Here is a 25,951-nt window from a genome sequence, read left to right as displayed (position 1 = left end):
CCCTTTTCAAACGTTCAAAATCAAAATCAATATTAGTATAAATAATAATCTCTTTGATTGAACCATCTTTAAATAACTCCCCTTTTTTGCAATTTTGATAAAAAAAGAAATACTGTATTAAACTGTAATCACCTCTATATAAACTATCTGATGTGACTTTTTTAAGTTCATTTGACTTATGTTTAGCCTGCAGAAGGCGATATATCTTTTTATCACCTTGGATATATTTAAACACTAAATCATCAAACTTTGCAGCTTTTTTTATTTCCATGCATAAGTGAAAAAAATATTTATGGGAGGAAACTCCACGAAACAAGAATAACATTAATATCTTTAACTGATACTTATAACCGTACAATCGACCTATTCGTGTTTCTTGCTTGCTTTAGGTATTTATGCTATCAGTATTTGTATCTTTTTGTTGAAATTGGCCTTGTTGTCTCGATGTTACAGATATCTGGTTTATATTTGTCGCACTCGAGAAACTTAAGTTTAGTGAGTCTTGCTCTGATTGGCCAAATTGTAATTATCAATCCTAATTCGTAGTCTGATACAGGCATTACGAAATATAGGGGAGAGTTGTCTAAAGCCCGTATCAGACTACGGATTGGAGATTGAGACTGAATTGAAATTTGACCAATCAGTGCAAAGTTCACTAAATTTCACTAAACTTGAATTCAATTAACTTTGTACCGATTGGCCAAATCTAATTCAGTCTCAATCCCCAATCCGTATTCTGATATGGGCTTAATGTATAACAATTGCATAAATAGTATTTTACATTTTTTTTTATAATTATCAAACATAAGTGCGGTCTGGTAGTAAATATAATGGTAAATATCTGTAATCTGATACGGACTTGAGACCCGTAGTGAAGAATGCGACACGAACAAAGTTGCGTTTGTTACTTATGGCAGTTGGCGGTCGAATCGCGTTTTACACCCTCGACTAACCGAAGAAATACTCGTGCGCGAATCATCGCCGGAAAATAAGTTTCGTGTGTGCATCTTCGTTTCATTTCAACGAAAAGGATCTTTGGAAATGCTGAGGATGTGCCGTGAATTCGTCGCATGATGACGGTTGGGAATTCAAATTGCTACGAGGGAAAGACCGTGAGTTTGCATGCTCCAAGTTTTATGTTTTGTTTGCTGATCAATCAGATATGTGGCGAGCGATTTGCCTCTAATATGGATTTGCGACATAGAAGTCTTTGTACAATTGATATTTATATCTGTAACATTTCGATTTTCCTGAAAGAGAATCGCGAAGTTTTTTTACATTTTTTATCATTATCGGCAGTATTTTGTCGGTAATATCAGCGAGAGGGCGCCAGCGTACTGTAAAAATTTTAAGCAGTGCAAGTTGGTGCAAGTCTCGCAAGACTCGCGGTTTTTACTGGCGTTTGTTAGTATCTCCTTAGTGACAGTGGTTCCTGCGAAATAAATTGTGATACTTAATACGATATTGGGAAACAATGACGAAGAAAGAAGATCAATTTGACGGAATGCTGTTGGCAATGGCTCAGCAACACGAAGGTGGTGTGCAAGATGTAAGTTTCCTTTTCTTACCGGTTGAGGTTAACTCGTACGATGAGAAATGTGCTCTTCATCATTCAATAATTCATTGATCTCGCTTCTTTTCAGTTACTGGACACCATCTTCAGCTTCCTGCAGAGAAAAACAGACTTTTTTACTGGTGGTGGCGAAGGGGCAGCTGAAAAGGTAACATGGAAAGTTGCGAGAATATTTTGAGGTTATTGTTCTAGAAAAGTGTAAGCTAAGTCGAATTGCTCACTTATGTGCAGCTTCTGCTCAGCATATTCAGAAGATATGAAGCTGCTGCTGTAGCCAAAGCTGAGTCTGATAAAGCTGAGAGAGCTGAGCAAGAGAAACGGCGTAAGGAGAGACTCGAGAAGAAAAGAAAGGAGGAGAAGGCTGAAGAAGAAAAACTTGATAACGATTCTAGAATAGTCGAGTTAACGGATGAACAAGCTGTTAAGCTGCAAGAAGAAATAGACAGCAAGGTTTGTGCATCATGGGAAATAGACATATAATTGAACAATTGCCTATTATCAATCATAGCAATACCTAATTAAAAGTTTCTCTTGTTTTACAGAAATTAGCAAAGGAAGCTGCTGTTGCTGGACCTAGTAATGATACGAGCAACAGTAATAAGAATAATCAAGATAATAACGACAGTAAGAAGGCAGATGGTTCGGAAGAAGAAGAGGAAGATGAGAAAGAAAAGAATAAGCTGAAGCCTAACAGTGGCAATGGTGCGGACATGCCGAACTACAGATGGACGCAGACTCTTGGGGAAGTAGAGGTGAGTGATATTTGCACGTTTGGACCACATTTTATATAATATGAATCAATAACTCATCGATTGAAATGTTAAAGAAAGATACCTCCATGTACCGCACACGACCATTTATACTTGCGATACAAAAACAATTTTGAAAAATATTTGTAAAGAATGCGGATGAATATTTTTAGATATAAAGTTTGTTCTATTTTTTTTTTTTTTTTTATATGAATATAGAACAGTCTAATTGTACTTGAATTTATTCAAGTAACAAATATCGCAATAGTTAGGTGCAGTTAAGACACTAAAATGTGTCAATAAGTGAAAAAGCTAACAGGTTAAGATACTTACCATAGTATTATTTAGTCTGTTCCTTTAACTTAACTGGATGTACTCATAAAATTTACACACATTGAAACAGGAAGATCTTGTGTATGCTTCATACGCTTCAATGTGTATGTAAATTTTTTGAACTAGTGCAGTCAGTTTGGCTAAAAAGAGTAGACCAATTAACACTCGCTACCCACCTGAGATCTTTTTTGATCCCACGCACCTAAAAATAGCGGTATTTTTTGTTTTAATTTTTTTTGCCTTTCAACGCCAGGAAATGCTTTTTTTCATACTTTATACTATTAGTTTTCAGCAATTTTCAATCGTAAACTTTTATGGATATTTTTTTATTGTGAAAATTACTTTCGCAGCACAAGAATGTCCATCTCCCGAAAAATAAACGAGGAAGATGTAAACTTTGTCCACGCTATTTAGATAAGAAAACAAACATTACTTGTGATACGTGCACTAATTTTGTATGTAAAGAACATACCAAAATACGTAACTTGTGTTTCGCATGTTCCAACTTAACATCCGAAGATAATTAATTATTTCGAGTAGTTATTTTCATAACGATATTTATACTTTTTGTTACTTTTGATGTCAATAAAAACGTTTATATATTAAAAACTCTTTATTCGTATATTGAAAACTCCTTTTTTCAATATAAAATGAATAATTGTAAGGTAGGGTCAAAAACGCCTCAGGTTATGTGAATTTCGAGAGCAGGTGGGCAGCGAGGGTTAATTGATATGACTGTTTCTTGCCTCTACCATATATATACTATTATATTTATCATATTTATACGCTGCAGAAGTCGGGTTTAAATGAAACAACGATCAGTGCATTTGACAGTTTCTTGTTGAATCGACAATTAATTAATACGCAAGTAATATCACAGACGCGAAAAGCGATCGACGCGACCGCCCCTCATTGCTTTTTCATTACATTCCACTTATCCCTGGAATGACATTCCGACGGAAATCCAGGTTTAATTAAGGCGATTTGTTAATGAGAATTAATTTACGAGCCCTGAATAGTTATACGCTATCTCGGTCTCATTTCGTCGATTGCTTCGAACTCCGTCCGTCGGTATATATTCGTTGCTCATCAAAATACGATCAGATTCGAATTTTCGTCACGGACGACCAGTGATTGATGACACCCAAACGATACCCTCACAACACACACACACACACACACACATACATACATACTCACATTCCGCTTCTCCGCACTCCTCTTCGTTAGCTCACGGTAGTGTCGACGCGATTTACAGCGAACGATAAATCGGGCGAGAGCTAAATAGCAGAAGCGTCTTAAACCGCCGAGAGTATATTTCATTTGGAGCGATCGCGAACCACATCGTGCATCACTGCCGCCCGTATATAAACCCACATATATATTCTCCTGTAATGTGAAATAAAATCTCTTCGTGCGCGGAGAGGTGTCATAATCACATGGGCAGAACGGTGAACGAATTTCGAGAGAGTGAGAAAGAGAGAAAGAGAGAGAGAGAGACGCTTGTTTTTCGTACACGTGTGACACGCGGCAAAGGGTTAATCAATGTTAAAAAAAGAAGAAGAAGAATGTTACAATATTCGTCGGATCGCGTCTCGCGGTACGATCCGGGAGGAATCCGTTAGTTTCAGCATAAATATACAAGGCTCCCCTGTTCGCGAGGATCTCGTTAATCCTCCTCCTCAACGGCACTTAACAGTACGTCGCGTACATTACACAAATGTAATTACTGGTTTTCACGTACCACACTTTCGTCGCGGTGCAATACAGCAATACTTAGAACTCTAACCGCCCGCCGAGAGAGCGCGTCGTCGAGACCGAGAATTGGTTCGGACGCGGTCCAAACGCGGACGTACGTAATACATATAAATACGGAGTAACTCGAATTAATACATCGTGACCGAGTCGTGCGCGCATCCTCTCCTCGCTTCTTCGTGGAAAAAGAGCACGATCCCGCGGCGACGGCGGCGCTTCTCCGTGTCTTTCCGCCTCTTCGCCGCTCCCGTCTCTATCACGATGATCATCATTCACGGTCACGTGTCGTCGCTTCCTCCCGTCACCCTCGGCCTAGTTGTACTTGTCACGAGCCCTCACTGCAATCAGAGGTAAACACACCGGAGAGGCTTGTGGAGGATGGCGAAGATCCGCGGAGATCGCGCGCGCGCTTACGGTATGTCGAAACCGCTACCGCGCGGCGAGCAGCAGATGTGTGGCAATAGGATGGCAATTCGCGCGCGCGCGCCGGCTCTCTGTTGCCGCGGAGAAATACTTACTTTCCATGTAAAGGATCCCGGCCAACAGACCGACCATGAACAGAAAGCTCATGGTGCATACGAGCACGGTGAGCTGATTTCGCGCGCACCAGGACTTCCTGTAGACGGTGGCCGGTCTGCCGAGGCCATTCACGACCGTGAAGTGGGTGCTGCTGGCCACCGACGCGGTGTCCATCTGCTTTGGTGCCGTCACCGTGGGCGGGTGTATGGCGGCGAGATTCGCCAGGTTCGCCGCTGTCAGCAGCAACGTGCCCGACGCGGCACTCTGCAAGCGAGAGAGACATTCGATCGTTCATTAGCACGCTTTTAACGCGCTCGTGAATACGCGACGAAGGAACTAGGGAAAGTTAAACTCGTCCTGGCGCGGATGTTGGGGAGGACGGACAAATTTACGACGCGTAATTTTACGCGTGTAAAATCTTTAATTGTCCGCAAAGCGACGGGGATAGTATCGTCGATAAAGGAAACTGGTCGTTTTCAGGGTTAGCTGCGAGATCTCGAGTCGGCTTTCACGTTGTTTTCACTATGGGCTTGAAATCGGTTGAAAAAAACTCCGGGCGTTGATTTCAGTTTAAAATCGTGTTAGTTTTGTGTTAAACGAGCGATAGATGTACTCAGAGAAATGATTTAGTAAATGAAGCAATTCAATTTCATCAGCTAGTTTGAACTTTGTTGTTGTTCATTGGTGAAAGTTCGCTGTTAGAGGTAAAGTGCATTTGCTGCGAGATGCAACTATCAGCTGAAGTTGTTAGCACGAGTAGCTAAGATTGGTTATACAACTCTTCGTGCTGATTATACCATACATATAAACAATACGAAATTCATTGATATCAATCGACGAAGCCGTGTAATACTTAAAGTGATTCGCGATTCAGGCGTCTCGGGTTTTGAGTTCATCAGTACACAGTAAAAAATCTCGTGGCACAAACGGCCCATCCGAATTTTCGTGTTACTTCAACAAGGTAAATATGTCAAGAAGTAATATGTTAACAGGATGAATATGTTAATTCAACATATATTTACATGCTTTTTAACATATTCCCCGTGTTAAATTAACACCAAAATCTCGATCGTTTTTAACACATTTTTTACTGTGTACTTAAGTGTGTTTTTGAAATACGATGTAACATTAAATTAAGCAAATGACTAGATTTCAAAATCAGCATACACTAATCTTGAGAATAGCTTCCGTTAAAAAAAAAACCAATACATTTCTAGTGGGAAATGTGATTTTAATACGATCTAGCTAATATTTTTCGCGGTAGCGTCTAAATTTATATCACAGCTGATAAATTTAGCTACGGTAGGAACAACATGAGCTGTCCTCACTTCAAAGACGCATTTCAGTTGCCACTTCAGCTGGACCTTAGCTAATTCTTTCTCTGAGTGCGGTCGTGTGCAAACAAGACGAGGAATTTACGTGTGTACTGGCAGTGGATCCTTGGGACGATGTCGACCCTCTCGAGGGGGAGTTCGGATGCAAGTGATGAGCCCAGCTTCCATTTTCGCTGTCTCTCTCGCTGCGCCCGACCAAGGACGGCCTTGGGATGTGCCAGGAAAGCGGGCTGCTCGCAGCAGCTACCGCCGCTGTCGTCGCCACCGCCGTCGTTTCGATCTGAAAACAAACGGGTAAAATCGACGCGTGACGCGTTCGATTGCATAACGCGATAATGCCGTGCCGATTGCACTTCTACTCTCGCCCGCATGTCCTCCACCTGCGCGACCGCGGGTCGTTTATCTGACGTCGCGGAGCGTTACTCTACATGCCCGGCTGCGTGCCGGCGAGCGCATTAAACTCGCGCGCGCCTCAAGTGGGACAATTTTTAGTCGCCGATGAAATCCAAGAGGATTCCGCGGGTTGTTTTTATCGCACGCCTGATGATTAATTCTACCTACGTACATATCGCTCCGGGAAAGAGAGAGAGAGAAAGAGGGGGTAGGGAAGGAGGAAGAGGGAATCAACGCGTATCGTACGAGGTCGTGCCCCGCAATTTCCAACGACGATCGAAATTGACTCGGCAGCGCGAGCACATTCGAGATTTCTACATTTTCTTTACGGGTAACTCCGCTTTTCCCATTACCATCCGGAGGCGGTACGGTCAGCTCGCTTGTTGACTCATCGCGGATATCTCACGTTTTATCTCGCTCTTAAGAGATTATCATAATTGCTTTTCACTCCGGCGTGTAGATCCCTTAATACGTGCGGGTATTCATATTATTTTCACTGTTACGCCAACCGAACCGAGACCCGAGAGACGCGCTCGAACGCCACATGTAAGCCTCTGCGTTCCTTTCGACATTACCGGTGCAGAGCCTTCGATCGCGAACTCTGGCTGAAGTTCGCTACGTATCGCGATGATGCGCTTTTGCACACATCTCGTCTCCCTTCTCTTCGGCGATATTTCTCTCCTGTGCGCCCCGAGGGGTCTCGCTTGCGGGCTGAAATCAAGTAATCAATCAAGCGACCGATCAATCTTTCTCCCCAGCTCGCATCGTCGCCACCTGGATCGCTATCGATCGATCCGCGAGTTATCGATTATTTCCCCCTCCCCGCGTTCTTGGGGGAGAGGGCTCGCGGCTGAAACGCCGCGACGTCAAAACAGGCGAAAGCATCTTCTGCGCTCCCACTCTTCCTTCCTCCGAGAGGAAGATTGACGAGAATTTCGGCGTCTCCCGGGGGGCGTGGAGCACCTCGACATTCCGGTTTGATCGTTGCACAACGTTGTGCTCTCGAATTCCGCGCGCCGCCGCCGTCGCGTGCGCGTACGGTCCGTCGTTGTTTTTGCATCGTTCCCGTCCTTCGACGACGATGATGACGACGACGACGATGGCGAAGAAGAAATCGTCGTTCCTCTCCCGCTTCTTTCCACGCGTTCACGCGCCTGGGAGCCCACGTTGGGGCCGCGGGCCCGACCCGAAGCTGCGCTTCGGGCGCATCCGTTGCTGCACGTCACAGGGCCGTAGTACGCGCGCGGCGTTTCCGCGACTTTTTCGAGCGGAGTCGCCTGGCGTATGCCACGCATGCCGATTACGCGTCGGTTAATTGGCAATTTTCGCACGTAAATCAAGTGCACTTCACACCGGTGTGGCCTACCTTCGCGGCCGGGCGCCGCCCAAGGACTGCCCGCCGCAGACCGAACGAGTTTGCGCGTTCTTTTTCGTCCCCGGAGTCGGTTTTTCAGGCGCGCGCGCGCGTTGGTCCCGACCGGTACGGCGGACTCTAATGAAACACTGTGTTTCTTCGTGCGTCCCGCCGTACTGCGGCGCGTCGTTCGTTCAATCTCGAGCGAACAAAGAAGATTTAATTGAACCGCTCGGGCCAATAACATGCTAAGTCATACGCGCACGTGGGGCGCAAACCGGTGTGTCCGAACGATTCGTGTATTTATTTACGGGCTCGATTATGGCTCCTCCTCCCCGTGAAAAATGCTCGCCTTATGGCACTCTAGAAGTGGTGCGTTAAAAAAGAAAAAACTCGGCTGAACGGTGCTCTCGTGGGATATTAAATCTTCTTAACGATCTACTTATTGCCCCCCTAGCCCGTTGGAACCGCTGCGCGCGACTTAATGCGCGGCATCGGCTTTAATTGTACGTACAGATTATTTCAATTTGTCTGGAGTCACTGCTCGCGAGCGTAATTGATCACGCCAAATTAGGCGCACAACAGCACGCGGCGTATACAAATCACGGTGCGATCGTGTGATTGATCTATCGTGGCCGCCGTTAACTCGGCAACAATGCGCGTTGTTCTGGCAAAGGATCGCTCGTTATATTCTTTCTCTCTCTCTCTTTCGATATTCTTTCGGAAATTTTATATTTCATCGAGAAGGAGACGGTGTGCAAAAATTATTGCGACGAGTGGACGGTGTCAAAACTGAAATGTCAGATACAAGATTTGTGTCTGGGCGTAGCCAAGGAGTCGCGGGATATCGCGAGGCAAGAGTTTCGTGACGAAATCATCGAGTTCGAAATTACGATAGGTGACAGGTATACTTCTTCGCGCGAGTCGATATCTTGAAGAAAAAAGTCCACCGTCGAGAGCGAGAGCGAGAGGCGACAGGGAGCCGCGCGAATAGCCGGACGAGAGTAGCGCGAGAGTGAGATGAGGCGTCGTTAGGAATTCTTGTGGAACCCAATACACCGGTCAGCCTCGAAGCGCCGCACCTGTGCCGGGCCCGTGTGTAACGCGATACTCTGAAACGGATTTTGAACTCGTATCCGCGAAACTTGTTTCCAAAAGGTGTCAAATCCATTTTCTTTTTCGCGCTGAAAATTGCAGGTGGTGGCACTTGACGCGTAGAGAGATTTATTATCGACTTAAATTGCACGTATGAAGCAAGTGAAAAGAAAGGAGAGAGAGAGAGAGAGGTATTTTGCGTGTCTGTATTATAAGAGAAAAATTTCTGGAGAGATCCCAAGGGAAATATAAAAGTAACTTTATCTTCGTGAATTTGTACTCGATACTTTGTTTTTGTGACGTGCGAAAAATCAAACGCAACACAGACATTGCGATTGCGTAAAGCGGCTTTGTTTATTAACGGGAGAAGAGAAGTTTCTTCTCGCGTGTGAGAAAAACGGATCGAGGAGAAACGTCCTTTCTCATTGGTGGCCGACGGAAAGAGTAATATCGTGCGCGCAGAGAAATTTTACCCGGGAATGTCCTTGGTGTCCGTATGATTAAGGTACGGCATTAAGTTTGATATCGCTGAATATATCGGGCATTATGAAAATGCACGCGCAGCTTGCGATATCCTTATTAATCGCGTTGCCAATCTTTTAAAGCGACGCTATCCCACTTCCGTCATATCCCGAATAATTACGCTGTCATCGTGCGAGATCACTGTTCTAACCTTTTCCGGAGTAGTGCAGTAAAAGGATTCGATAACAATTACCAAAATTTAATTAAATAGTTTCAACTAAATTGTTTGGTTACTGCCACTAAATCGTTTAGTATCGTATATTACATACAGAAAAAAATTAGTCTTAAATCAATGATATGTCATGTATAAGCAAGAATATTATAATCTTCTAAGAATACTATAATATTCTTGTTTATGTATATGAGAGTATCGGTCATTGATTTAAAACTATTTTTTAAGACTATTTTTCCTGTTTATACGTGTTACTATAATACAGTATATAATACTAAATGACTTGATTGCAGTAATCAATTTAGTTGAAATTATTTAACCAAATCTTGGTAATTTATTGTTATTAAATTTTTTTTCTTCAGTATGGTGATTTTTTTTTTTATTAACGAGGCAAGAGTAAATGTGTAAATCAATAAGATATTATTAAGGAATTCGGGACGAGATGGCTTACAAAAGGAGGAAGTAACAGAAAACCATTACTCATCGAGATTATTAGGCCGCGTTAAGCGGGAACGCGTGATTACAGGATAAATGTCAAATACCGTAAAATTGCTGGCGCGGTATTAAGCGCTTAATAACAGTGGTTAACATCAATGCCGCATATGGCACCGTCGTAATCATCGTTATTGTCCACCTCTAATGTAAACGTCCCCATTAAACGACGGTGCATCGGTGGCCATCGCAACGAAGATATCCTTACCGTCGCATTCTGAGCGCTCGCGGAACGATGTCCGTAACAAACATCCTGTCGCGCTTTTTCCCTGTTCATTGACCATGAATCCATGAATAATAATACATTGACATTTCGCTCCGACAGACGCGCACTCGGTTTCTTCTCATTCGAGATCGCCGATTTAAATGTCGCAGCCGAGTATTACCATAGCAGGCGAATCCGCGAGTTTTCCTCTCGATCGTATCTCCCGTATCGTATTCTTCCTTCTGTATTATGTAAGGATTCATATAGGAAACCAGCTACGCGCGAGCGGAATTTAATACCGCCACAGGGGTAGTGCGAGGTTGGTTCATTAATCGGCGGAATTGAAAGAACGCGTGCCGCGCGAAACACTCGATATGGAAGGCTCGCTTCGCAAAGCGCGTCTCTCTCTCTCTCTCTCCCCCTCCCTTTCCTTTTTCCCTCTCTTCCCCTTTCTGTTCCTAACTCTTTGTTTCTTTCTTCTCTTTTTCCGTCATTCCGCACCTAAGGGCATATTACCTCGTTATCGATGGCCCCTGATAGTCCATTTCGTTTGCAAGGTGGCGAAGGAGCGCGTCACCTCGCCGTACACGCGAACGCTAATGAGCGTAAAAAGATATATGTTACAAGGTAGCGATAATAGACGCCGTCGGCAACCTTGTGCCATCCTGAGACGGATTATTTTACACTCGTGCCGATCGTTTTCCCCCTCCCTATACGCAGTCGAATCGATCGAAGCGAGCGATAGCTACGGAAGCGATCGTTACCTAATGAAAATCGTCACCGTCGTCTTGAAAAACGTTTCTTTATGACCTCAATTTTTGCTGGTGCAATTATTGTCGTAAAATCAACCATGCTTTCCAATACGCCTGAAACGGGAGATAAATCACGAGACAAATGTCTTCGAGCGGAGGCTCGAACATCATACATCACGGCAGGATCAATGATAAATCTCGCTCGAAACAGGATTAAGACATAGCCGATTAATGCTTAATTTTTTTTCTTTTCCAACGAAAATCGCGTAACATCGTTCTTCAAAAGGAGGACTTTGTCCGTACATGTGTCGAGAATATTTATCCCTGTTATATTTTAATTTATTCGTGCGACTTTTGGTGTTCTCGCGAAGGCATTTGGAGCGAATTTGCATAAATGCAAAATTTGCAAAGACTACCGTAATACGAGATTTGCAAAGACTACCGTAATACGAGATTGACAAAATTAACGGTTCGTTTAACATACCGTTAATCAGAGAGGAGATGATCCCGTGAATCGACAACGGAATTTCACTAAAATGTTTGCAGGTAAACATCCATTCAGGACTGCGAAAACGTAGCAGGTAAAGATTGCGCGCGCGCGCGATATGTGTCCAATCTTTCCGTCGGAATATGTCAAGGTACCCGCCGTTCAGTGCGGCGCGTTCTCGAGCGGCCGGCTATGAATAAATTGCCCAGTAGAATTAAGAAATTTAACGGACAATTAAACATTTTTCCCGCGCAGACAAGGAATCAAGATTAGTCGACGGCTCTATGTGTTGGCGCTCTCCATGTGCGTGTTGCACACACAAACACACTTTGTCAAGTATGAGTGAAAGGTTATCTATCAGCATAGTCAGTTCCGTTCTTCGCCCGCCTCTTTCCCCAAATCATCCTTCAAGGGCACGTTTTTAACAACGAATACAAGATATACCGCCACATTTTATACCACGAATTCGCGGCTATTCGTGTCCGAGTTAAGTTAATGTACTGCTTTCATTAGACTGTCGTCTACTAATAATGAAGGCTTCATTAGTCGAGGTCTCATTAATGCGAATGCGATGTTAAACCCACTTGACCTTAATTTCGATCTATTCGGTTCTTACAAAATCGGCGAAACTTTTCCGAGGACGAACGCGAATTTATTATTCCCCTTCGAGACGGTATCGTGCAGGAGCGGATTATAGGAACTGAGTAAGGGGGGATTTACTAAACTTTACGAGAGAGTTTAAGAAGTTCCGCGGCGGGTTTCGTCTGTAAGGAACGCCACGTGTTATAGCGATTATGATTTTTCAAGGTGCACGCGCCGGCGAGAAGTGCTCTTCGGCGTCCTTTGCACAATTTATAACACACATTTTGCAACGCCACGCTGCTCCGAGGGCCCCGATCGGGGATTTACGAGCGTTTACGTACGGCAAACAATCTCGCCGATTTCTTGCAGACTTCTTTCTGCGTTTCTGCTAGCGACGTATCGATCGCGAGACTACCGTTCGGCCCGACTGTTCGCCCCAAGTCCTTGGACGTTCGACTCGGCTCTGTAACACGTTCTTGCGAACTAATAGCGGTATATACGCGCGTATTACGGCACGGTTATGAAACGGATCTGCGATTACGAGAGAGAGGAGCTTTTACCGAGGAATTGTCTCTCGTTCTTCGCGCATGCACCGATCGTCGCGTTCCGCGCTCAACAAACGGCCGGAGCTGAGAACGCGAGAGATAAGTCGAGAGAGTTTCCCTCGCGGGTGAAAAAATCGCTTTCATCTTTTTTTCCCTAGGCGAGGAAATCGTTGGATTTCGTACAATGGGACACGCAGAGACACGAGGCAGACGAAAGAGAGAGCAGAATATAGGGCGGAATAGACCTGAGTTTTCGGGTCGAGAACAAAAGTCGTATATTTCGTCGGCGGTCGTCGCACCATTATCTGATAGAGTTACACGTCCGTTGCAACATTTAATTATGTAACCGTGCGCACGTGGAATGCGTTTACATGATTCCGCAACGCTCTATTTCTCACGCGCTCTCGGGATTCCCCAATGAATTTTCGACGGTGCGCGCCAATTGAGACGCGTATCGATGGACGCGTCTCTATCGACGCGTAATTGGCTTAATTGGAGCTCGTCCGAAATATAACGCGCCGGTTCCACGCCAGTTACATTTTTCGTGCCTTAAATACGATCCGAGCAGGCCGCGTCTCGATATCTTGTCCATTAAGAGGTGTAATTTATTTATTGCTTCATGCTCGTTACAGTTCTTACGTCGCCATTGAGCGATCGCGCGATTCCATTATCGGCTGCGCGGCGCGGCAACGACAAAGAAGCGTGAAAGCTCGCCTCGTGATGCAGATCGATTTTGCTCACCTGTTTCTTTCCGCCTCTTCTCCTTTTTCCGCGTCTCACATCTCGGACGGTCGGCCGCGAGGTCGACCTGATTGCCAATTAGTAGATACCAGATCGATTTACAAGAGAGGTGAGAAAAAAAAGGTCGCCGAAGGCACGCATCGAGGAAAGGTTGAACGATGACTTCAAACGGGAAGTATGTGCCGAGTCCTTTATTCGTAATTATTCCTTCATTATCGCGAACGCCTTCGTGTTTATTACCGAGCCAATGCGACAGTTCGTCGATAGAGAATTCGAGATCGCGGATTGATTGATCGCAGACGCGCGTTCGCGTCTGTGATTATTTCCTGAAACGTCGGTAGAAATCTCTGCGTGTGTTTTTGCGCGAAAAAAACGGAGGTGAAAAGGGGGAGAGGAGGGAGAGGTAGAGAGAGAGAGAGAGAGAGAGGACACGATGATATATAAGTTGAGAAAATAAGCAGCGGCTTCTCTCGTCGCGGCCGAGAGGTGATTAAATGTTTAACATGAGCGATTGTTATGAGAAGATGAAAGTTCTCGCGTTACACGCGGCGCACTCTAAGTTCACATTCGACAAGCATTCGAACAGTAGGAAGGAAACGATTTCCTGAAGCGGACAGCGTCTGTCGGTGGCGCGCGCGAGCCACACGGGACATATGGACTCGGGAGTTTTCACCGGTCTGTCCTTCCTGTCATAATTCATTTTCTCGAAGCGGACAGCCATAATGGTAATTTTACTGTGACGTTGTCTCCACGACAACGTAAGAATTACACGATTTCCTGTAACGCTTCGACAACGATTCGGGCTAATGTTGTTATTTCCTAACGTCGTGCCTGACGTATAACGGATTAATTGGTCCATAAATTAACTTGACCTACGACGGAATAATTAATTCGAAGCGATATTCTCACAGAAGCACTTTTACTTTCGTGAAAGATGTTTTTTGCAATCGAAAGTCTTACGAGTGTTTGAAATTTTTGTCTAACTCTTGCACAGAGAAGAATATTATCTGTGCTGCGAGGAAAAGCAATTACTCGGTTTATTTTTCTTCTGTTAGATAATGATTATTTGGACGAAGAATTTTTTTTTATGATAATAGTATTAAAATGTACTCATCACAAATATTGGAGGAGCTCATTATTGTTTACTCAAACGAAGAATTTGTTGAAACCAAAGTTTGCTTGCGAGAAATGATGTCTGCTGGCGAAAATATTTGTGAAGATTCGGCTGTATTAAAACTGAATTGATACAATTCAGAGCAATTGACCGAGCAGACATCTTACACGGGGATCTTTCTATTTCCACAACCGAGTTTTCCGTTCATTCTCTATTCTTCCCAGGTAAACGGAAAAGTTAGTCACTCTAACGGAGATGTTTTTTTCCGCTGGGCGCAGCATTTTGCAAGCGTTTACGGTTTAATTAATCCCGACGATTGGCGCCTGACGCAGGCCAAATGTCCGCCGTACCTGGCCAAGCCGACGTATAATCAATCAGTCGTTTATCATCGTTAGCCTCCGTTTAGGCCTTGGGCGATCTCTAGCCTGTAGCGTAGACTTGTCGTCAAACGCGAGCCGAGGATTTTAGCACGCCTGCGCACGAGTGGATATTTCGACGAGAAGTTAATATCGCGCCTTGAGTTTCCGAAACACCGTCTTAATTCACAGTATCGTCGGCGCGCTCGTGGGTGTCGCCACGGTGATTTCTGGAATTTTGCAACTTCTCGATCGGCCCATCCGGCCTTGGTGCGAACGAGCGAGCAGGAAGAGCATGGATCGATTTACAGACGTCGTTGCTTCTCGCCTCCTGCACTCGAGTGTAACGTCACGCCAAATACTTTCGTGCGGCCGTGACGCTTGCAAATCTCGACGACTTTCTTTTTCTTCCGTAGAATTGAACGAGTGACACAAGATGTATGTATGTACCACCGAATGATCCTCAGGGGGGACCCGCCTACCTTCTCTCCTCCTCCTCCTCGTACACTTTCGACCGCTTTCTTTCTTTGCCTAAGGGGAGAGAATAATCGCGAAATTTCGTCGTTCCCGACGTCGATATCCCGATAAGAAAGTCGCTTGCATTACCGCGCAAATTGTAGAGCGTGCGTTGATTGATTATGGCCAGCGATCTCTTCCTCGATTCCCGACGTCGAGCAATAACATCGTCGTCAGAAATTCCGGACAACAGCGCGCGCGCGCGGCAATTCTAACGAGCTATATATCAGGGCGAAATCGCCATCTATAAATTCGACGTCCTTACGCAGCCACTTTCTTCTTTTTCACGCGTACACACGGTCACGGTTGACGGAGAGTGCCGTAAGAGAATGTGTCCGGATTCAAATATACGATCTTCCGCCACGCATGGCGAGCGTTCGTTCTCGTAGGGAGATGGCGTGACGGCGCGCACGTATCGATAGAACGCACCTTGATCACCGTATTTGTCGTGACGACGACGACGATGATGACGGCGACGTCATTGACGTGAAATGTCACATTTCGAGACGGAAACCCGTCGTCTCGACGGACCTTCTCCAGGTCGCTTGACTTTCGGCCGGCTCGATTTGCATTTACAACGTAAATAAAGAGCCCGACAGGATCGCGCTCCGTAAATTGCGAAATTGCTGACGATGGCTACGGTTGCGTCCTACTCGCGTGCCAAAGGACATACAGTCCCCGCGCTTCTTCCTCCTGCCCGTCTCTTCTCCGAGAGAGCGATATGGGTCTAATAACCGAGCGAGGTAGCCGAACTCGATCCTTGTTCGCTCGCGAAGTCGATCTACCGTGTCACAATCTATCAGAATCCTTATAGAGGTGACGTGCACGCGGAGATATCGTAATCGTTTTCTCGTCCAAGCCGCTCGTTACAACGTGGAACGCGCGCGATCGGCCCGAGACAAAGGACAGTGGCCTAGAAGAAGAGCCCGATGTGTCGAAACCGAAACGTGGTTCTGCTCGCGATGATCCAAGATCGACGTGGTCTTGCGTTGACTCCGACGACTCGTAAAATATACAATGTACTTGAAGCAGTCGGATGGCCCGGCTGATTTTTCAGCGGGGAAATTCCGCTTCTCGGACGACACGCACTTACGACCGGTGTTACGTGCTCCTCGAGAGCCTTAGAAGACGTTTCATTGTTGAGACGCGGTTATCGCAATATTTCGGAGATGTGGCACGAGAGCGAGTCGGAAGAAAGTTCGGCACACATTTCGTCGGAGGCGTGCAACCTAACGAGATGTTTTCACAGGGAATTCGTCGGAGGCTCGCGGTTACATAATTGCATCGCGCCGTAACGTTTAGCGTTTCGGTGTCATCATTTAGTCATCGTCCTCGGCTGTTTTCGAATGCAACGTTTTTCGAGCTGCTCCTCGAAATTTTGGTTCTACTTTCGGTCTGATTTGGTTCTGCCTTAAGTCTACGAAGGTCTTCTGTTACGCTCCTTTGATGCTACAAGTGGGGAAATTATTGCCATTTTCTACATTTGAATATTTAACGTGGAACTAAGATTTAGACTTTGGAGGTCTCAACTCCTGTTTATTACACTTATTGTGCTCGTTTGATGCTACAAGGAATTTATTTTCTTTTCTTTCCCCGTGAAGACTTAATGTAAAAGTAAAAATTTCGATTCGGGTCCGTTAACTATCGAAATCGATCCTGCCCGTTTGCGACAAGTGACAATCTGCATGCCAGCTTGGACCGGCAAATGAATTGCAAATAAAAACTTTCAAAGTCTCCCGCGATATGGAGCAATTTGCGTTATGTAAGTCGTTGCGTAAGTAATAACGCAAATGGCATGCAAGCATATGGTCACAGATAAAGCAGATGGAAGTGACCGGGTCGAGGGCCTTTGCCGTTTTAGCGAACGTAATGAATTACATTATCGCAATTACGGCGAATACTCGCGAAACTTCGCGCCCGTGGAGAAGTAACTTTTTGTGTATAATATTGCCCACTTATCGAGCCCGCCGCAAGCGTGTTCGCTCGCGTTGTATTTCTTTATCATACAAGTACACCGAAAGACAGGAGCTGCAGCCTCAAATGTCCCGAGTCATTGATTTATCGCCGAAAAACCGGTTATTATCCACACATAAATTCGACGGGGAAAACAAAACGGCTCACATTGTAGGCGTTAAAGTCAATTCGCGTTTGAAGAACGAGGAAGAGAGTGTCGGTTGAAACCGTATCATATCGATACCGCTTTGCTTCTTCGTCGAGAAATTAGCCATGCTCGAAAACAGAATATCTGTCTCCCAATCCGTTTTGTTCCCCTTTCTTCGTTGGGATTCCCGAAATTTCGTATCGTGTACCGACGAACATGCACACGTCCGGGGTTTTCCGCGGGGTTTTCCGTGAGGTTTTTTGCGCGAGAAGCGAGCAGAATGACCGAAATGTAAAATCGATCATCCTTCGTCTCCTTCGGCACGCCGGTAAAAAGTTATTTGTCCCGTTCGAGGATCCTGTTCTCGCGCGAATTTACGTCCACGAGCGAATTGCACGTATTTATACCCCGACCGAACAGGAGGGCGAGGGGTTACATAAATCCAATTTGTATCCACTGTGTAGCGATTTTTCGCTGTCACGCGAACACGAGATCATATTTCGTCGTGGCGCGCGGGATAATCCGCTCGGCGACGGAGGGTATGTAACTGCTTTCGTGTTATAATAACAAATTTGCGTCGCGCGCAAGAGAGAGATTAACAAATAGGATTCGCGCCGGAGTTTCCCTCTTCTATGTGGACGGATGTTAATGTCGTGAGACTTTCCTGGTTGGCGTGTAACCGGTCGAATAATTCTATCGTGCTAGATGCACGAACGGAGCCCTGGTTGCGAGGCGAATCATCGCGAGCCAGACACGAGCGCATGGAAAGTGAAATCCTCGGATCATTGTATCGATCATGTTGCCTGTAAAACGAGAAGAATCTTAACCCGCGGTCTGCGACTTCCTCGAAGGGACTCGTGAATCTACGCAAGCCCGGCGACGCGCGAGATAACTTCGTGCACTTTCAAATTCGAGAACGAGCGTCTAATTTCTTTTTTCTCTTACTTTTTGCACAGTAACCACGCCGAGCGATTTCTATGTAGGCTATGCACGCGAGATAACTTGGTCGAACTCGCTTTCAAACGAGTAGCAGATTTTGTTTTCCTATTCTTTTTTTTTTTTTTCACGCGGTAATCGCATCGAGCAATTTCTACGTGGAAGACCCGCGAGCCTCGGATCATGTAGCCCGGATAATGTAGTCGAGCGGCAATGAAGAACATCGCGCGATGGCGAAACCTAATCACCGGGCAGAAATATTCGCGTCCGTTTATGCCGATTCGGCGTCTGGCTCGCGAAGGTTGCCTTCAACATCGCGGCTTTCGAGCCGACCGTCGAGAAATAGCGATCATCATCATCATCATCGTCATCATCCCAAGAGACACCGATGCGGCTCGTATGCTAAGCAAGCTGATAATTTTGCATGTCGCTAAAGTAGTTGTAGCATAAAATGAGTATTTTTACGAATTCGTTGAAACCTGTGCTATACATAGATTTAAATATGACTTGATTATTGACACAATTATAAGTAGATTGACCATTCGGATGCTGAGATATTCGCAACTGAAGATATGATACTTTTTATACTTTTATACGTTTTTCCTGAGGTTAATGTTCTATTTTTAACTTCTACTTTTAATTTCTTCTGAACTACGTTTAGGATTTTCATGAAAAATCACACGAAGACAAATTTTTTACTGTCACTATAGTACAATTTGCTATATCAGCAAAAAATTTGTCTCCGTGTACTTTAATGTTAAGGACTAATACAGAGACATTATACAACAATTTCAGAATTACTGACTATTTTGTTTTGAGAAAATAGTTACAAGAAATTTATAATTTCTAATAATACCCGCGATATAATGTACATATATTTAAATGTTTACATATCGTTTTCTTATGTGTGCACTTCTATTAGTTTAACTGACGTATAAATATAAAGTATTAATAAGAAAAATAAAAAATAAATATTTTCGTGTTTATAATATTGTATATATTTTTCTTAATTTCGCTCAAAATTAACGTTTATTACTTAGATAGCCAAATAAGGTTATAGAAAAGTGTTTTTTTTTGTTCAGTAAACAGTAAACTTATATAGGGGCCCCTTAATATCGCCATTGAAAATCTACGATGCAACTATTTTAATTTCGCGTGCCGGTCGTTTTATTCGTACACGTGCCGGGCATAATTGTTCGACCGGTGCGAATAGTCAACATAACACCGCAATTCCGCTCGTTCCACACCAACGCGCAGTAATAGACACACACACGTACACACATGCGTACGCACCACGACACAGACAGCGACACGACGAATATTTTTTGCCGATGCTCGCTCGTTCCTTTTCCTCTCACAATGACGTTAAGTACCAAAGTTAACATTTACCTTCAAGCACTTCGCAGCCACTTTTGCGCCTACCTCGAGGCGTGCCTGCCGTGGGGCAAAAAGCAGCGCGAGATTATACCTTGCATGACTAGTCGTTCGGCAAACGACACTCGTTTTACGCGTGCATTCCATCGGATCTGCCTTCGCAGCCCTGAAGAAGGGCCCGGGATACGCATATAATAGAAGCGAGGCGAGGCGTTAAAATGTTCCGTGCGCGCGTTGAAGTTTCGAAAAATGTAAATCGCGTGTCGCCATGCGGCAGAAAATCGGTACGATAAGGAGCAATCTCTCGTGTGAGCGAACTCTCGAGCCACCAAGAGTCATCGCACTGCCATGCAAATGATCGCGACTTCTCAATGCGACCGGGGATCGCGCTCTGTCTTTATTCGATCGACGTGTTGGAGTCGTTGTCACGGGACATGTACGTAGGCGCGTCCGGTCATTACCTAGCCGCCGCTCCAAGACGTTTTTTGTTTGCTCATTTACTAACGATTCTCGTTTCCTAGAAATATTTAAACGCTCAGTCTCGGATTTCGAAACTTTAAATTCTACATTATGTCCTCAAGTGGAAAAAGAACGGAAACAAGTTCCCACTTACATCAAAGGAGCACAATAAAAGATCTTTGACCACTTAATGTAGAACTAAATTAGACTTAAAAGAGGACTAAAATTCCGGTTTGGAGTCTGACGCCAAGTTACATACACGAGAAAGATGCTGTTGAATCGATAAGGCTTCCAACAGCAGCGTAATTGGGATAAATTTTCTTGATTCAGTGACAAATATAAAAATTACTACGTTCTATATTATTTCAATAACTAAAGTGTTAGTTCCAGTGATACCGTTATTTAATCAGGAAGATTTACTCCAGTTACGCGTGCTCTTGGAGATTCTATCGATTCAACAATATTTTTTCCTTTTCGCGTGTGTACGGTGCGCGCGCAAAAAGCGAACGAAATCGTAAATCATCCCGTCTGCGCGCGGTTAATTTTCGGCCTTCGCATTATTTCGGCGGAAAGATTATACGTGGGACGAAGTGGTCGGCGTGGTATAAATTGAGATTTACGAAAAAAAGCCTAGGACAATGTGTCACGGGAATTCAAATTTATGCGGGTCCGTCCGTACTGTCCCATTTTTATTTCGCGCCATTGCGTGCGCGTCTGTTTGCGAACGTCTCCCAAAAAATCGTCGTGACAAAATCTAATTGTAAAGTACTATTGGGATCCCGGAAGACGGCTATAAAATTTTCGTTAGACGTGAACATTCATCCGGGTCATAAATCTGAGTCCACGTCAGACGGGAATTCACGCAGGAGACGAACGCCCGTCGCGACAGCGTTTTCGCGGTGTACCTAATAACTCACCTACCGCGTGAACTATAATCGAGAGAGGCCGTAAACGTTTAAAATGACGAGAATTATGGAACTAGCGCGTAAAATGATTAATGGCTGGCGGATGGCTGCTTACTGTGCCGACGAGGTGCCCCTCGTTTGAGTCGCGCGCGCAGATTGTTCTCTCTTGCGACAGCGCCGGCAGCCGCAAAATGCATTTCATTCTTGCGACCTTAACATCGAATCGTCGCGACGCTAAACACCCGCTCCCGTAAATCTGGCACGGCGCGAGCGAGAATCGGAATGTAATCGGGAAACGCGCGGAATTTTCAGACGAGAAAGAGAGAACGAGAAGGGGCAATTAAAATGGAGTGAATTAAAAGTGAATTTTATTCTCGTTTGTCAAGCGAGAATCGACATTTCCTAATGTGGATGTGTGTCTTGTTTTTTCTTTCTTTTTTTTACGATACGCATACGCGATGAGGTGGATCTATCTCGTCGGTTGCTCGGCGCGTGAAAGTTAAAAGTATCGACGGTATATATAAGTGAAACTGAATCTTTTACCATGAATAACCCAACGGCTCCCTGTGCCCGATGGCGGGCTTCGGTAAAAGTTGCGGCCGTTACGCGCGCGCCCGTGCGACATTATTGTAATTAGCTGGCGCGCATATTAAAAGCGAAAACTCCCGGTATCGTGGATCTAACGAGGGAACAAATCGAGCCGCTTATCGCTGCTAACCGCGGCACGCACGCACGGCTCCGTTAAAATGAAACGGAAAGGTATTGGCCGCGGCATGAAAACGACGCGTTCTCGTCACACACGGATACGAGCGGTGGGGCCGGGTGTCCTTACACGGGGTGTCCCCGAAACACCGACGATCTCGTTGATTTCGACGAGAAAAAAACTTCGTGATCCATTTTGGGGACGATTTTTCCCCCGGCTGAAATCTCGCGCCGCTCCGCCACTTCCGTATCGGAGAAACTGTGTAATTATGCGTGACGCGCTATTGTCGGGCTATATTTTTTCCTCTAAACCCTGGTAAGGTCGATGTCTCTCTCTCTCAGGGAACCGTCGACGGCGCGTTCTCACGAGCAATAATTACTACATAGTTAATGTCGGCCTATCGGTGAGCCTCTACCAGCTCCGCCGAGCGTTCGAGAAACTTTTTATCCGCCGCGCCGCGTCATTTTCCACAGTCACTCTCGTGTACGCGCGATGCATGGTATATGGGAACAATATTGTCTGTCGTTTCCCAACCAAGGCGGCCGGCTCGTTAGAGCTTCGTTTTTGCATTACATAAAACTTGGATGGGTGTCAAGCTTATCGAGTAACCGCGCGGTGAACGGTATTACGGCGCGCACGTAGCCGTTGCGCCGTTGCCCGTGAACCTAACGCATTCTCGACTCGCCTTTTACCAGAATATCTCGATTATTGAGACCACTGCCCGTTAAGGTAGCTCGTCGATATACGTAGCCGTGCATTGAACTTGTTTCTCTCTTTCGAGAGAGCGAGAAGAAAGGGAAAGAGACACATACACACACACAGTCATTGGATGGGATTGAGAGAAACAGCGCCGAGTGTTCTCTCGCCGACATAAATCGCTGCCGCGATAATCTCTAAGATTGAAATAAACGCTCGCGCGCGACAGTCCCTCCAATATCCAAACGGAAGTTGTGGAGAGATACCAGTCCGACTCGTTTCAGAAGTCCGAGAGGGTGGGGCAGTCGGCCGTCTATCGAAAGAGACAGTAATGATATCACGGGCGTAAACCGGGTCCCCGCGCTCTCGCGCAGAATTTGCCCGCGAGCACGCGTGCGCCTATGATTTCCCCACAGCTCATTAACTCGCCCAACTCCTTCGATCGTTTCGCGCGATTCTTCCCCGGCTTCCGATTATCGCCGCGCTCTCGCGCGGTTCCTCTCGCGTTTCCCGCCAAACCGAGTTACGTCCGCCGTCGTGAAAGTGTCGTCCCCGCGCGTGTCCCTCCGCCAGTGGAATCCTCTCGCGGAGATCGTGGATGGGCGATCGCCAGTTGAATGGCGGAAGGAACGAAGTAGAGAAAGCCGACGACGGCGTGGCGGACACGCGTGATTTCCGCGATGCGCGCCCCTCCCGAGGCCTCCCGAAACCGCCGGCGGCGAGGTAAGACGTTACCACGTTATCCGTCGATTAGCGGAGTGTCAAAGCTCTCTCTCCCCGTGTCGGCAAACGTGGACTTACGTCTCGAACGAAATCCTCGCGGTCGTCGTTGGGAGCCTCCTCCTCCTCTTCCACATTGATACGAATCGCCGACATGCCACGGGGCGTCGATCCCTCGCGAAACCACCCCGACGGAGCGCTCTCCTGCAGATTGCCGAAAGCCGACGGTCTCCCCTCCGGAGTCCTCATTCGGAATCTTACTCGGCAGGCGCCGCTCCCGTTGCTCGCTTGATTACGAGATCACCACTCCTCGGCGCGACGGCTGTTGATCTCTCGATTTCTCTCTCTCTCTCTTTCCGTCAGTATTAATCCACGGATTCCACAAGAAACCCACTGTCGGTCACCCCCGATGAACGAATCGACCGATCGCGAATCTCCTCGCGCTGGTGCTCCGTGGCTATCGTGCGCCTCTCTAACCGCGAGACCCTCGCTCCTCGCCCTCGGTCAGGAGGGTGAGGCCGTGTGGCGACGTGTGTGTGTCCCAGGGAACGCGTCTCCTCGGAGCTCGTTGTCCTCTCTCTCTTTCTCTCTCACCCTCTTGAGAACAGGACAAGGAATCTCTCCACCGGTCGGGAACTCTTCCCTCTGGACATCCCGCGTAAACACGCACACACACGCGCGCGCGCGCGATCTCGCGTGAGACCTCTCCGCGAAAATCCAGTACGGAATCACCAGCGAGGGGGACGGACCAGGTGCGCCGATCGGTGTGTTGTGTACCGCACGCCGTACCGTGATCGTCTCTCTCGCACGTGTGCGACTAGAGCCGCCGCCGCATCTGGCCTTTGGACTGGCTGGCACCAGTCCACCAGAACGGTTTTATACCTTCGTATCTCCCACTCTCGCGGACGTGCGAGCGCGCGCGAGCGAGCGAGCGAACGCGGACGCGAACGCGCGCGCTCGTACCGCGCGGCGCGTCGATGATTCTGCACACCGTTCCATCACGGCCGGGAGAGGATCGATCCTTTTTTTCTCTCTCCTCCTCCTCCTCTCCCCTTTCCTTTTTCTTCCTCCCCGGACATACGGCGGCGAAGGCACGCACGAATGCACGCTGCGTGCGTGGCTGCGGTCCCGTCATGTGTTCCCCGCGCGAGCGGGATCCCACCCGAGGGTATCCTAAGCGCAAGGACAAACGGGAGGGAAGGGAGCGGTTCGTGCCCTAAGTTGATCCGGTTGATGTACGGCCAACTGGTCGGCCGATCGATAGGTCCCGTCTCGCGATCGCGGATGCAGGAAACGCGGAGAGTACAGGCATCAGAGCGCATTATCTCCTCTCGGCGTCAGACAGGCGGCGTAACAACGTCGAGGAAGTGTGGGCTCTCGCGCACTCGCTTTTATCTCTTGGATTCCGCGTGTATAACCGCGACATACCCAGGTACTGGAACTTACAACCGTCGGATACGAAAAAGGAAAGGTGTATATATGTTTGTCTGATCTGCCAACTTCCGACATTGGTCTTAATATCGTGGGTAGTGCCGCGATCGCGCGCGTTCAACGCGGTGGCGCGCCTCGGCACCACGCCTATTCAACGCGTCGTCGCATGTTTCTCCTTATTACGCAAATTATCCGAGACGACGGATAATAACGACAAATGATATCCCACGAGTGACGACAATGACGCATTGTGCCGTGGCGATTTAATTGCGATCTTATTAGCGCGCGCTATTTATATGTCACGCGAGAGATATGCAAGCTCGTGATGAAAAAACGTATCCTTTTTTTTAATTGGTTATTCCGACGTAACGATCGGTTTTGAAAGCAAGAGAGTTCGGGCACATTCTATTTGAGATAATAAATAAATCTTATATAATCTATATGTATAAGTAACAGTTTTATTCGGAGAATTTATTCATTGAATAATAATATCCATTTAAATAATTTATTTAAATGAATATCATTTGAATAATTTATTCAAATGAATGTACAAATAATTTTTTATTCGCACTGTTCGTTATTCGAGTTATTTGTTATTCATCGTTTATTGTTTGTCTTGTTTTTCTCTATTTATTTTACACATATAATAAATATTTTTTTACCAAAAAAGTATAATATATTACTGGGATAACAATATAATGATTGTGTGATATATTAAGTAAAAATAATATAATGAAATATAAGGTCACACATATACGTACGTATGCGCAAACACAAGTAATAAATAATAAATAACAAATGACGTAAATAATGCAAACAGACATATGAATAACAAATAATGAATAATTATAGACATATGAATAACAAATTATGCACGAATAATAAATAACAATATAATAGATAAAACTTTATTTAAATAATGCACTTTACTTAAATAAAAATTTATTTAAATAATATTCAATTCTGATTAAGAGGACTCGGCGTAAATATGAAATCACTGATAAAAAATCTCGCCGATGCGGCATTTTAAACAGCCT

The 25,951-nt window shown here is 45.7% G+C and overlaps 2 protein-coding genes across 2 annotated transcripts in view; one reads left to right on the top strand and one right to left on the bottom strand.

Annotated features, from left to right (window-relative positions):
* Nucleotides 1-1,361: 1,361 nt before the first annotated feature.
* The window catches only part of LOC106744453 (nuclear migration protein nudC), a 97,092-nt gene continuing 72,502 nt past the window's right edge, over nt 1,362-25,951 (top strand). Inside the window, exons 1-4 of the mRNA XM_014619251.1 lie at nt 1,362-1,549; nt 1,644-1,721; nt 1,805-2,023; nt 2,116-2,325. Coding sequence (XP_014474737.1) covers nt 1,475-1,549; nt 1,644-1,721; nt 1,805-2,023; nt 2,116-2,325 — 582 coding nt within the window. The 5' untranslated portion in view covers nt 1,362-1,474. The remainder of the gene's footprint in view (nt 1,550-1,643; nt 1,722-1,804; nt 2,024-2,115; nt 2,326-25,951) is intronic.
* LOC106744454 lies at nt 3,296-24,309 on the bottom strand. The gene is made up of 4 exons (XM_014619252.1): nt 23,565-24,309; nt 6,349-6,543; nt 4,929-5,193; nt 3,296-4,748 (listed from the first exon to the last, which is right to left on the bottom strand). Exons 1-4 carry the CDS (start codon nt 23,730-23,732, stop codon nt 4,723-4,725), a joined length of 654 nt encoding a protein of 217 aa, XP_014474738.1. The 5' UTR covers nt 23,733-24,309; the 3' UTR covers nt 3,296-4,722.

The sequence above is a fragment of the Dinoponera quadriceps genome, unplaced genomic scaffold (genome assembly GCF_001313825.1).
Source record: "Dinoponera quadriceps isolate SergipeBrazil2010 unplaced genomic scaffold, ASM131382v1 scaffold777, whole genome shotgun sequence".
In the NCBI taxonomy this organism is placed as follows: Eukaryota; Metazoa; Arthropoda; class Insecta; order Hymenoptera; family Formicidae; genus Dinoponera; species Dinoponera quadriceps.
This window is presented reverse-complemented; position numbering and strand designations above follow the sequence as displayed.

Bases quoted from the DNA above. Each gene is read 5' to 3' on its own strand.
- LOC106744454 (XM_014619252.1), bottom strand. From the start codon at position 23,732: ATGAGGACTCCGGAGGGGAGACCGTCGGCTTTCGGCAATCTGCAGGAG. The intron at 6,544-23,564 runs GTAAGTCCACGT...GTTTGTTTTCAG, and splicing joins GCGAGGATTTCGTTCGAGAC to ATCGAAACGACGGCGGTGGC. The intron at 4,749-4,928 runs GTAAGTATTTCT...CTCTGATTGCAG, and splicing joins CGGGATCCTTTACATGGAAA to TGAGGGCTCGTGACAAGTAC.